Consider the following 14060-nt stretch of genomic DNA (forward strand, 5'->3'; position numbering starts at 1 on the left):
ACCATTTTAACCTTTTAGAAATGGATCTTACAAATGTAACTCACAGGGAGATGACAGCAATGTTAATTAAATTGCTTTCATCTTGGTCATGATCTGTATTTATCCTAAAGGCCTAAAGTCTTTGGGATGTCTTTCTGAGATCTGATTGTCTATGACATCCAGAGAAATTCCATCACAGTTTGGTGAGGCTGCTCCTTTGGGAGAGTAATACACCTCCTGCCTCAGGCACAGAAAACAAATGCCAAGAAAGGAAGGTGAGCCACTCATGAATTATTCTGACACATCTTTCTGGTTCCGGGTATGTAAGAGACCAAACCTTCCCTTTTAGGGCTGGTACCAAGTGTTATCTCCTCTTCCACCCATGGGACCACCTCTCAAATGAAAGGAAAGGGTTAATTACTCTCTCTCTCTCTCTCTCTCTCTCTCTCTCTCTCTCTCTCTCTCTCTCTCTCTCTTGGTTATGAGATATTAACCACGGGAAGTTCTGATACTTAGAAGCAGAAGATAAAATGCCTAATTTTGCTTTTCTTTTAATTTGTTATACAATTAACCATTTAAAATTCATTTCAGCTTAGGAAATTGTAAACAAAAATGAAAGCAAATATAGTTTGAAAACAAACTACACTGAGATTTAAACATTTAATGAACAACATAAACCATTTCTTTTCTTCAGTCAAAGACTAGCTCTGTGGTAAGACAACAGATGTGAAATGATAGATGTAACCCAGAAAAATATACATGAGACAGAGATGGATTTTTATTTATGCAAAAATATGTAACTTTAATAATGCTGAGGATGTGTGCAGAAGTGGTATAGAGGTAGGTCAGAAATCTATGATTTTTAATATCAACTTCCTCTCATGTAAGGCTTTTATCACATTAATAGCTAAATCGTACTGATTGCAAAACAACTGAAATGAGGCAATTAGTATGGTATATGACAGCCATGAAGAATGACACATGAGGTTTGCAATGTTAGCCAGATGGATATCTTCAATATACTTCTTATTATCTGCTTGTGATAATAAGTTAAATTAAACTGAATGAGGACAGCACAAGTTGCCTGGAAAAGAAATTAATTATGTGCTTCACACTGATGAAACTAAAGAGTCATATTGTATCTGTCTGTCTGTTTGCTTGTTTGTTTTGTCATTCTGACTGGTAAGTATTCATTAAGGAAAAATAATACACAATTTAATTCTACAATACAGATTTTTTGCTAACCATCAAAAAGTACTTGCATTGAATGGGTTAAATATCACTAAATAAAAGTGTGTCCATTTTACACTATGTGGGAGAAAAGTAGAAAATCAGATCAACTGTCTTGAAGATTTTGATTGCAACATGGGATTCTGACCTGACCTTTTACATATGAAATGCTATAAAACTACAACAAAAATTGCCAAAACTCATTTTTCTCCTTCTAGAATGAGCAGCTTTCAATACCTTTTCATGTATCTCCTGTCTTTTCAATTATGAATATACAGTTAATAATTTATGCAGATTGACTAGTAACACAGCTAAAACCTTTGGAATAATGTCTCTCCTGTCCCCTCCCTCTACAAGTTCATGTTTACATTGAACAGGTAATTTTTGTTTAAAAATTACATGGGGGCTGGAGAGATGTCTCAGCAGTTAAAGTGTTTTCATGCAAAGCCTAATGTCCTGGGTTCGATTCCCTAGTACCTACATAAAGCTAGATGCACAAAATGGCGCATGCATCTGGAGTTCTTTTATGATGTGGCTCTATGCTCTGGAAAGCCCATTCTCTCTGTGTGTCTGTCTCTCTCCTTTTGTATCTCTCTGATTGCAAATAAATAAAATATTTATAACAAAAAATGAAAAATTACATGGCATTAGTTGATATAGTGAATTTGACATTCAGCCATATTCCATTTATTAAGTAATTACATATGCATTGTTCCTCTATGTGGTTTATTTTTTAGGTAGAGTATCACTCTAACCCAGGCTGACCTGGAATTCACTATGTAGTCTTAGGCTGGCCTCAAACTCACAGCAATCCACTTACCTCTACCTCCCCAGTACTGGGGTTAAAGGTGCCAATACCATAATGAACATCTTTGCATATCTCGCAAGTCTATCTTGAAGCATTGGTGGCTTCCTCTGGAGCTGTGGCCAGAAATGGAATTGCTGGCCACAGTGATTGTACTTTGTTAATTTTTACTTTTATCTATAGCATTTGTTCTACTTCTGTGTGAAGATCATTCCAAATATGTGAGTACCACTTTCTTCACGTGCTTACCAAAAAAGGCATTACTAGCTTTGCATCTTTTGCCATTCTTTTTTTTTTAAAAAAAAAAAAACAATTTAATTATTTGCAAGCAGGAAGAGAGAAGGAGGGGAGGGGAGAGGAGGAAGGAAAGAGAGAGAGAATGAATGAATGAATGAAAAAAGCCAGGTATCTTGCTACTGCAAACTCCAGACGCATGTGCAACTTTGTGCAACTTGCTTTACATGGGTACTAGAAAGTCAAACTGAGGTCCTCAGGCTTTGCAAGCATGTGTCTTTAACCACTAAGCCATCTCTATAGCCCATATTTTTCCATTCTTAAATATAAATTACTCTAATTCTTAAATTGTATTTTCCTGATTATTAGTGGTGAGGATGAAGTTTATTCATGAATTTTTTTGGTAGTCAAGGATGTGAAGTCTGACTTCAGCATAGACACCTAACCATGAAAGAACAAGTTAGTATAGAAAAATATAGGTTAATGAATTTGTTTTTCCCTCTAGAACAAGCATGGAGAAGTGATGGATAGGACACAGACAAGAGAAATTGTCAAGGTATGCAATCATCATACACTTAAATCTTGGTGCAATAAAAGGGAACACTTGTTTATGAGAGATTCTGTAAAACTGAATTACTATATCCATGATGGATACTGCTAAGGGCACACACTTTGTGGAATCTGTGGAGCCCTAGTTAGTGTTCACAAGAATGTCAGAGGTTCATTATGCCTCATTTCATTGTGTTTTTAAATATGTCGGGCAATGTGAACATGATTGCTCACTTTTTCTTTATGATGCTCCCTCATAGCACTGCTGACTCCTGTGTTGTAGATCTTCTCAAATTCTAGTGGGGTCAGTCACTGTCCTTCTGTGGAAGGACCCATTATAATTAGCATTTAGCACTTCTAATGACAAACTTTTCTTTCCCACTTTAGATGCCTTGGGTCATAAATTGTGTTAATCCTATTAGAAATACTCTTAATTATCGCCTAGAAATAATTGGTTCCAGTGGAAGAGATCTAATTAGGTCAAAATATATTCTGTTATAAGGGTCTAGTGTTAAAAGCTTTTGTTGTGTGTAAGCAGCCAAACGTCATTGCTGGTTACTGATTTCTGATTGACTCCTAGTCAAATCTGGATAAATCCTTGAATAATTTTACATGGAAGATGAAGGCTGCTTCAAACTCATTTTCCAAATGCATTCCAACTAGAAAGATGACATTACCATGTCCATCATACTATGCATGGTAAGTTGATATGTGAAATGCCACATTTGGTTAACAAGGCAATAATTTTATATAGCACAAAAATGTAATTCTGTAGACAATCTCTAGTGCTGGGTTAGAAAATTTCTGTCATATATATGTGAGTATTGTATACATGTATGTATCTGTCTTTGCTTGCCATGAACAATTAGTATATGTATGTATTTGTAGGACTCATTTCTTCTAATCATGAACTTTGGATGGTGTGGTGTTTCAATTCATGTATCCCTCATAAACTTACGTGTTCTGAATGCTAGGTCCTCAGCTGGTGGCAATTTGGGAATTAGAGCCTCCTGGGGGCCAGCTTTTGGGTATTATAACTAGTTTTCCCTTGCCACTGTTTTGCTCACTCTCCTGTTGCTATTGTCCACTTTATGTTGGCCAGGAGGTGATGTCCACCTTATGCTCATGGGATTGTTTTCCCCTGCCATCATGGAGCTCCCCTTTGAGTCTGTAATGCCAAATAAACCCTTTCCTCCCATAAGCTGCTCTTGAGTGGGTATTTTTCTTTTTTGTTTTCTTTTTTTTTTATTTTTTGCAAAAGCTGACTGCAGCAGATGGTATGAATAACTAGTATATGTATATATGTACGCATGTGTAGGAGTCATTTCTTCCAAGCATGAATAAGCTTTGGATGGTGTGAACACTTAGTACTCTGCTTGGCAATGAAGGACTCAACTATTCTCTGGAACACCTTCAGTTTTCAGGGCTGGAGAGTGAGAATGTAAAGATAAGTTCTTTTTAAGAGAATATGGGGCCTGAGTTAAGCCCTACAGAGAACCTCCTTTCTATCATAGTTACCTAGAGTACAAACATTTTTTTTTCTTTCTGTGAAAGTAATTCTATATACTGATTAAAAGAAATAAACTAAATACATGAACAAAAAGAGCTCTTTTAGCACATATATAAAATTATGGGAAACTTACATATTTTTCAAACTTTAAAAAAATCCCTCAATTGCTGTAAGAGAGCAATATCCAGCCTGGGACAGCCAGACAGAGATAGATGGTTCAGCTAAGTAAGGCTGATGAAAGTGGAAAGTTCAGGATGAGGTAGTGTCTTGCAGAATCCTATTGGGTGTCATTCCTGCTATAGGAACTTCCTGCCCTATTATTTTTTAATTTGTGTGTGTGTGTGTGTGTGTGTGTGTGCACTCAAGTGTGTATGGCTGTATATGCAGGTTATAGGACAACTTTTGTGTGTTATCTTCAGGAATATTGTCCACCTGTTTTGGAGACAAGGTCTTTCATTGGCCTGGGCCTCACCAATTGTTAGACTGATTGAGTAGAAAGCCCCAAGGATCTTCTGTTTCTGCCTCCTCAACACTGTGATTAAAGGTGACATCACCACACTCAGAATTTATATGGTTGTTGTGTTTGAACTCAGGTCCTCATGCTTACTTAGAACAAGAAGCACTGTACCAATCTTTGTATCTCCCCAGCCGCTTTGGCCTGGTATATCTGTCCTAGCAGCATGAGGCTCCACAAGTCCTGAGAATTAAGCTCAACACATTGTTTGTGTGTCAAAGTCATTTTCCTCGGTCAGCCTAGGACCTATTCTCTCTCTGAGTTTTCAACTTGTATCTAAATCATGAGGTCAATTCTTTGGCCACTGGGGTGGGTAAGAATACTGTCTTGGGAAAGAAATCTTCATAACTGTAGGTAGTCAGCTGACTGGGACAGATGTGGGAATTTCCAGCAGGACATTATCATGAGATATGATAAGAGTGGTATGTAGTCATGAGGCAATTAGGGTGACTGGAAACCCTGAAAGTAAAGGCAGGAATGTCCTAAGTCTGCCCCTGCAATCACCACTTTGCTGGAGATCAAAGGATGATCTGACTTATCTCTTGCCTAAAGGAGTTTCCTGGAGATGCTTGTCCACAAACAACCTGAGGTCCTCCTGGGAAGTAGGTCCCTTTTACTATAACTTAAATCTAATCCTCCCATTGTGGTTGGTTTTATTCACTCCCCAGAACTTAGTGTCATGGTTGACCTCTTCCTAATCTGGACTGTAGCCCAGATAATCCATCTCTAAGGCTCACTTGAGCCTGTGAAGCCCACCACAATGAGGTTATAAATAGATACATACCAGGGACAAGCTCTCTCTTGGCTGCTCCTGAGCTTCCAGGTTCTGGTAAGCTTCCTTCTCTCAGCCCAGCTCTCTATCCTTCCTGCTCTTAATCTAATAAAGTCTATCTAAACCTTACCCTCTGGTCTATGGATTTTAGTTCTTTAAATCCATAAGACAAGAATACAGGGTACTTGCGGTGGTGTGGTGGCACACACCTTTAATCCCAGCACTCGGGAGGCAGAGTTAGGATGACTGCCGATAGTTCGAGGCCAGCCTGAGAATACATAGTGAATTCCAGGTCAGCCTGAGCTAGAGTGAGACTCTACCTTGGAAAAAAAAAAAAAGAAAGAAAAAGAATATGGGGTACTCCAAATTTATTGGTGTGCTGGCTTATTGTTGTGTTCACAAGGAACCTCAAAATTCCCATTTCAGCCCTGCTACACAATACTTTGTACCACATTTTGAAAACCTGTTTGAGGAAGAAAAGTTATAAAACTAAAGGATCATCACAGTTTTTAAAGGGATGGAAAGTTAATATTTTAGGTCTTGCAGGTTAAGAGGCAAAGACGAGGGGCTGAGACAATGGCTAAAGGCACTTGCTTACAAAGCCTGCAGCCCAGGTTCAATCCTCAAAACACCTACATAAGCAGACACAAAATTGGTGCATGTGTCTGGCATTCGTTTGCAGTTGCAAGAGGTTCTGGTGAGCTCACGAGCACATATGTGCACATATATACATACCAATAAAAAAAATTAAAGAGGCAAAGTGAGGAAATTGTACACTTAATTTTACATTATGTTGTAACAATTCTACTTTGTTGTTATAGTTAGAAAACATGGTGAACCTATAGCAAATGACATGACTGACTGACTTACATCTAAACTATCTATTGATATGAAAATATCAATGTCATAAAATTTCCACATGGTCAAGAACACTGTCTCCCAAAACCAGTTCAATATGAATGATATTCTTAGCTCTTGGAGTATATAAAAACAGGGAGCTTTTTCAATATGGCCCATAGGTTTACAAATTTTTGAGAAAGTTCTTCAACTGTGGTGAACAGAAGGAGCACCTGGAATGTGCATTTCAAGTGCAATTGTTTTCAGGCCTCTTCTCTAGCTAGATACATTGATGTATTACATTAGGGGTGAGGCCAGGCAATACACCCTCTTAGGACAAGTTCTACTGAATCATGATGTGCTAGGCTACATGTGCAAAGATTTTTGTATAGGAGGATGTTTGTCAAGGCATAGTCTGAAACCACCACCCACAGTTATACAAGGTCACTTTTGAGGTCATTCAGAAAGGTAACCATGGTAATCACATTCTTAGCTTAAAGCCTTGCATTTCATTTTGAGTCCTAGAGGTAATAAATTGAAGATAGGATTGCTATTATCTCGCTTATCTTGTCCATTTACAGCCAAGACAAATACTCCAAGTTGCTCTGCACTGGGCCTGCTATTTGAAAATACTTGTCAAATAAAACCTGCATAACCAAGATATTGTGCCAAAACAAAACAGCTAACTCTTTTCTCTTCTATGGAGATAAAAATGAGCTAGTGAGTCTAATATTGCCCATAAAGTACCTCACCTTTCTTATAGCTATTGATGATGTCCACAATTGCCAATGTGAATCTCTGTTTAAAGGTAAAATATGATGATTCCTGTTAGAATTTGGGAGTCTGACTTGAGAACAGTTTTTGCTTAACATTAAATAACTAACACACCTTAAATAAACTGTAACTAGCTTGAACATAGAAAATCAGTAAAATTTAGAAATTAGGATGATGGGAGGAATACCAAGAGGACCCTGGGCATCTGTCAGTTTGGAAGTAGCCTGCTCATGCATAATCTGAATATTTATTCCCTTGGTGGTTACCTGCCAGAGATTTATTTTAAACTACCTGCATGTATCTCCTACAGAGATTTGTACCACTCTTCTTCTCTCTTACTTGTTGACCCTGTGTTTGACACTGTCCTCACCATCTCTCTAAATATCTGGGTCAGGGGTAGTGAGTAAGAGAATTGGATTTTAAGAGTGGTTAATGACAGAATTATTATATATATAAAAGGTTTGGGAAAAAAAAAGTGTTCTGATGTCTGACCTTCCCAGAGGTCTAATCACAGACACTTAAGGATATTAAAATGAAGACAAGCACATTTAACTGTTAAGTAGTTGCTTTGTAGATCACAAGATTGAATGAAAACACAGCAGTCAGTCACACTTTGGGATGAACTGTTACTTGTGCATCAAAGGTGTGGGGCTCAAACATTCTGATGTGTGCTTCAGAACTCAGCACAGTTCATGCAGAGTTCAGAATGGTTTTCTCTGTCTTTATCATGCTTTATGGAGCAGATTTCTCAATTGTATTTTTCAGTTTATGTTAATGTCCTTCTCAGAGACCTAGGGGTATAGCTATCCCCGCTATACCCATGTACTTCCCATTACTGCTAATGGACGCAGACGTGACCACTGGGAGACACATGAGTTTTCAAATCACTTTTGACCTTACTCAGAATAGCAGGATTATTAACTTCTGACTAAATACGCTCATATTTCTTCCTCCTGATCTCACCTAGAAAAATGATACAAGAATAAGAAGGCCTCTGTGGAGAAGCTAACTATAGCTGACTGGCAATGACCCAGCCCATAAAGAACCCTGGAGCCCACACAGTGTGCATGGCCAGTGGGCCCACGCTGACCTTGCTGCATATATCTACACACCTCTGTCTTCTCCTGTCTCCACTACCCAGTCTCATCCCATCTCATCTTCTTCCTTGGATCCCTTTGGAAATTTCAATATTATTTTTTCTTGTCCTTTTGTGATAGGGTCTCCTGTCTAGGATAGCCCTGCATTTGCTTTGTAGTCCAGGCTAGCTTTGAATTATTTTCTTCTCCATCTGCTGGGATTTTAGGCATGCAGAAATTTCAGATTTTAAAGTTTTCCATGTGCTTAGTAAAACCTGTATTCACCATAGGCAGGCACATTAATTACCCACTGGTTACTGGTACAAAATTCCTGACAAGAACTATTTTAAAGGAGGGAGGGTTTATTTCAGTTTACAGTTCCAGGTTACACAGTCTCTTATGGTAGAAAAGAAAATGGCATGGCAGCAGGATCTTGAAGCAGAGCTGGTCAGACTTATCCCACAGTGAGGAAGCAGAGAGTAACGAATGATGTTCGGCTAGCTTTCTCCTCTTTTTATAGCTCAGGATCCTGGATCATGGAATGGTGCTGCCCATAGTTGAGGTAGGTCTTCCTACCTTAATTAATCTACCCCAGATGATCCCTCATAGGCATGCCCAAAGGGTACTTAATCTAGGTAGCTGCTCATATGTCACTCTATGTCCTGTCAAGTTGACAGTCAATATAAACCACTACAACAAGACATCCAAATTCTATCACCAACCCTTAGAAGTCTATTAAAATAAAAAAGTCTTGAAATCATACTTCTCACTTTTTGCCATTCGTATGCCATCTTCACTACTTTTTCATATCCTCTTATAACAATGTATACATGAAACCTATCTGTATGCTGACTACACTAAATATATTTTAGTCATTTTGCATTTATTGTCATTGACAAAACTATTTTCCTAATACACATTGAAAAACTTAACTGTTAAAGTTAGAAAATATTTATTATTTTCCTAAAATTCTTTACTGTATTTGAAGAATTGATGTTCACATTTTACTGGAAGGCAAGAAATAAGTTATTTAGTTTGTGACAATCGGAAAAGTTATCTCAGCAAAATTTCTATCCACCCAAGATACAAAGTGAACATGACTGTCTTCACCCAGGTATATGTGTAATTCTTGCACGGTGGTGCAGAAGGAGAACATAGCAGAGCACCACACTTTTTGTGCTCTGCTTGGTTGCCACACACATGAATGCTGACGGGAAATGGAGTGCTTTCCCGCTTGTTGACTCTCTTGAGAGCTAAATTAGCCAATGCAGGGCAACCAAATACCAGCACAATTTGTTCCTACATGTGAAAATGGCCCACTTTTCACAATCTGGAAGGGCATACAGGTTGTCTGTGTGTTTAAGTGTTTATAACAGTCTACTCACTTTTCTTTGCTAATTATTCTAGTGGGTAGAAACTTTGTGATTGTTCGATATTTAGATTTAGGATATATGCATAGTCACTGTATTATAACATAAATAGCAACTGTGGTAATAACCATAGCAACTACAACTACTTCTTAGGTGCCAGGCACCAAGCTTGTCACTTAACATGGATTATTATAGTTACCATAGCCATTATCTCTACATAGGCTCAAAATCTTGTCCAAGGTCATAAGAGATTGTAAATGAAAGAAATGAGATTTAAACTGCATCCTGGCCCTTAATGATGATTTAAGATAGTGTCCTAGAATTCTCTTATATCTCCATAACTGAGAAATCATCTATAACAGGTCCCAGTTCTGCCACTAACTATCTCTGAAACCTTAGGCTCCCTCTTGTTCCTCGTCAATCATGTAATGTCCTTTGGCAGCTGAGAAAACCATACATTACCCAAAGCCTCCAGCTGGAATTCTGATCTATAAATATTATCTAACCTCTTTCCCCTTTGCTTTATGAATATAGTGAACTCATAGTCACATGCCAATGTCACTGCTCTAAGGAATAATTAATAAACTGAAATAGTTGCAGTCATCTAAATGCAGATTTAACTCTAGTGCTTTGACTTCCAATTTTCATTCTGGATAGAAAAGTGTGTTCATGATAAAAGGCCATCTCAATATGGAAGTGCATTTTCAACTTGCAATGACCCTGACATATATAATTATGTGAATTTTCAGCCTTCCTGCTAAAGTTATAATTGAGATAAATATTCTTTTTAAGTATTTTTGCTTGCCTTAAGGCTATCTTACATCAAAGAGGAAGCTACAAGTGGGTCACTAAGAAATAGTATATGACTCATTAGTTTTTACTACACAACAACAGGAAAGAGGGGCTAAAAAATTTCCTGAGAAAACTTGGTCAGGATTCTTGGGTTTAAGTCCTCCTGGTAATGGTGACCTCCAACAAGTCATCAAACTGAAAATCATCTTTATTAAGCAAAGCAGCACCAAGATCCCTTCAACGAAAAAGAAATGCCACAATTGTACAAATATGAGGTAATAGAAATTCAAATGTAATGTAAATTAAGATCTTATCCTTCACAATTCTCAACACTTTCAGCGATGCCATCAATGTAGTGTTGGGACAGTTTCACATCATATGCTGTTCAAAGACCATAAAGGACTTTCTGCTGTGAAATATAATTTACCTAGTCTAAGGTATAAAGAAAATTTTATTTCTTTACAACTGACAGGGTTGGCTGTATAACTCAAGCAAAGCACAGGGGTGATCAAAACCCTTTATTGCTGCTAGGCATCATATCCACATCTTTGAAAACATGGGGACAGCTCTTTTAAAAACCACCAAAGTCATTGTTTAAACAGTGTTTGCTAAAAATAGTACTTGGCTTTTAATTTGTTAAATGGGCTTTTATTCATGGGCTTTTAATTTGTTAGTACAAGGCTCCTAGACATGAATTTCAAATCTGTAGAGACTTGAAAGAAATTTAATTAAAGGACTGCAGATAACATTAGTTACAATGCTATAATAGACACAATGGCTGTAATTCTTAAAATTGTATTGGATGATCATGAAATAAGATAGCCTTTCAATCATATCCATTCCCAACAGTTCTTGCAGAATTATTAATCATATAATGTTTGTTGTGATGAATTAATTTAGAAACACAGTGATAGCCACAGATATTAATAATATGAATGATGCCATGTCTACAGATTACAGTATTAGAAGTGATGACACATCCATTAATCTGTGAGTTCTTTGAAATAGCACTTACCTTTCACGATCAAGTTTCCAGTACTGCTAGCAGTTCCAAAATGGTTAGTTGCTATGCATGTATAACTTCCAGCATCTGACTTGGTCACATTGATGATTCTGAGGTTTCCATCTTCAGAAATGCTAATTCTGAAATCAAGGCAAATAAAAGAAAATAGTGAAATCCATGTGATTCCCATGTGAAGTTTATCTCACATGAAGTTATCTCTGTTATTCTGTCATCTTTCAAACTATAAACCATAGCTATATCATTAATTCTGTCATTAGGATGTTTACATGTGCATAAACATCATTGGAATGTATGATTTGTTTCATACTTACACAACTGTTTTTGCTAAAAATGATCTCAACCTTTGGTTGAAATAACCATGATAAATATTAAACAAGCCAGGCATGGTAGTTCATGCCTTTAATCCCAGCACTGGGGAAGCAGGGGTAGCATGACCGCTATGAGTTTGAGTCTAGCCTGAGACTACACAGTGAATTCCAGGTAAGCCTGAGCTACAGTGAGACCCTACCTTGAAAAAATAAATACGTAAACAAAATAAAATATGGCAAAAATTTGGGCAGGGAGCTGAACAAACAGTTCTCAAAGAAAAAAAATTATAAAAGGCCAATAAACTGTTTTGTTTGTTTGTTTGTTTGTTTTTCTTGGTTTTCAAGGTAGGGTTTCACTCTAATCCAGGCTGACCTGGAATTCACTCTGTAGTCTCAGGGTGGCCTTGAACTCATGGCGATTCTCCTACCTCTGCCTCCTGAGTGCTGGGATTAAAGTGTGCACCACCACACCCGGCATAAGCCAATAAATTTTAAAGCAAAGTTCTCATCTTTAGCCATCATGGAAATGCAAATTAAGACTACTTTGAGATTCTATCTCACTCCTGTCAGAATGGTTGCCATAAAAAACTCAAACAATAACAAATACTGGTGAGATTACAGGGAAAGAGGAACCCTTGTTCACTCTTAGTGAGAGTGTAAACTGGTTCAGTCACTATGGAAATCTCAACATTTCTCAGAACTGAAAAATATATCCTACTATATGACCCAGATATATCACTCCTAGGCAAATACCTAATGCTTCTATACTTTACTACAGAGATACTTGCTCAATCATGTTAGTTACTGTTCTCTTCACAATAGTCAGGAACTGGAATCATCCCAGATGCCCATTAATTGATGAATGGATAATGAAATCACAAGACAAATACACAATATATACTCAGCAGTAAGGAAAAATGAAATTATGTAATTTGCAGGAAAATGGATGAATCTGAAAAAAATTTATACCAAGTGAGGTTACTTAGGCTCCGAAAGACAAATGCTGAATTCTCTTGCTCATATGTGGATTCTAACCTAGAATAGTTCACATATCTATAAGTCACAGTAAGCATCAGTATTACTAGCTAACAAGATAGAGTGAAGCTTGGAGAGAAGAAAATTAGGGACTAGGAGAGGAGATAGTAGACAGGAAAGTAGAAGGACAATATACAGAGGGAGAAAGGAGTTCAAGGGAAAAGGGAAAGGGATGGAATAGCAAGAGAGAAATACATAAAGATGGGATAAATACTATAGGAACCCACTTTGCTAATTAGAACATATAAAGTTTAAAGGGGGGGGGGTGTAGAAATGCACTTCTCTGTTGGAGAAAGGTTTGCCTGAAGGCACAGGTTGTTGAAGGTACATTTCAGTCCAGAGATGGGTCACACTCCATAGTTGAGTTTGTTGGTCAGGAAGGCCCATGAAACCCTGAAAACAATGCAGGCTATTGGAAATGTGCTTGATTACCCACCAGAACTAGATGATAAGACACTACTGCTGAAGAATCTACAGGCTGTGGACACAGAAGTTTGAGAACTCAAGCTGGAAGTAAGATGGAAACCACCTCCCTGCTGGCTAGCTATCTTAGTGCTGGAAAGAACTGAAAGCTTCTTGGAGTGAGACATCATCTACAGTCAGAACAAATAGGGGATCCTGTAAGTTACATAACCAACCAGCAAATCAAACTACATCCATGGGTGTAATCGTGTCACATGAATTTGGTGGGTAATCAACTGTTCTCTGGTTGGCTATGAGGCCTGCACAGTGGGAAAAAAAAAAATTCATGTTTGGTATGGAGAACCAAGTCAAAACCCTATGCCATAGAAGATCATAGAGTCCAGAGGGGATTTACACTGTTCTTTTGATAAACTTAAGTGTTATACCCATCAAAACCTTTTAATTGTATATGTCTAACACTTTGATTAATTCTGTTCTCACTTTTTGTTGTAGAATCTTCTTTGTACAGTTGGAGGCAAATACAAAGACTCACCAAAATGACAAGAAGAGAAAGCCCCATGCTTAGCACTGGATGAGGTCCCTATTGCACCATGCGGGGCTCAGGGAACCTTGCAGAAGTGACACAATGATGATGAGTGCTGCTGTCACTGCTAACCCGAGAACTTTCCCTATGGAGAAGGTAGTAGACACTGAGGTGATTCGAAATTCATCAAAGCTGAAAATAAGAGGCTGACAAGGGCTCCAACACTAAAGGTAGTTTCTATGACACTGTCTAGGTTTAGGGAACATTGCACAGAGGAGTTAGAAAGAACATGAGAACTACAGGGT

General features: G+C 37.8%; 1 protein-coding gene across 10 annotated transcripts in view; it reads right to left on the reverse strand.

Moving 5' to 3' along the window:
• Positions 1–14060, reverse strand: part of Cntn4 (contactin 4) — a 1052004-nt gene that overhangs the window by 73572 nt on the left and 964372 nt on the right. For all 10 annotated transcript variants that reach the window (XM_045133612.1, XM_045133613.1, XM_045133605.1 and 7 more), the window contains one exon: positions 11458–11585. In XM_045133612.1, the coding sequence (XP_044989547.1) occupies positions 11458–11585 (128 nt within the window). The remainder of the gene's footprint in view (positions 1–11457; positions 11586–14060) is intronic.

The sequence above is a fragment of the Jaculus jaculus genome, chromosome 14 (assembly GCF_020740685.1).
Source record: "Jaculus jaculus isolate mJacJac1 chromosome 14, mJacJac1.mat.Y.cur, whole genome shotgun sequence".
NCBI lineage: Eukaryota > Metazoa > Chordata > Mammalia > Rodentia > Dipodidae > Jaculus > Jaculus jaculus.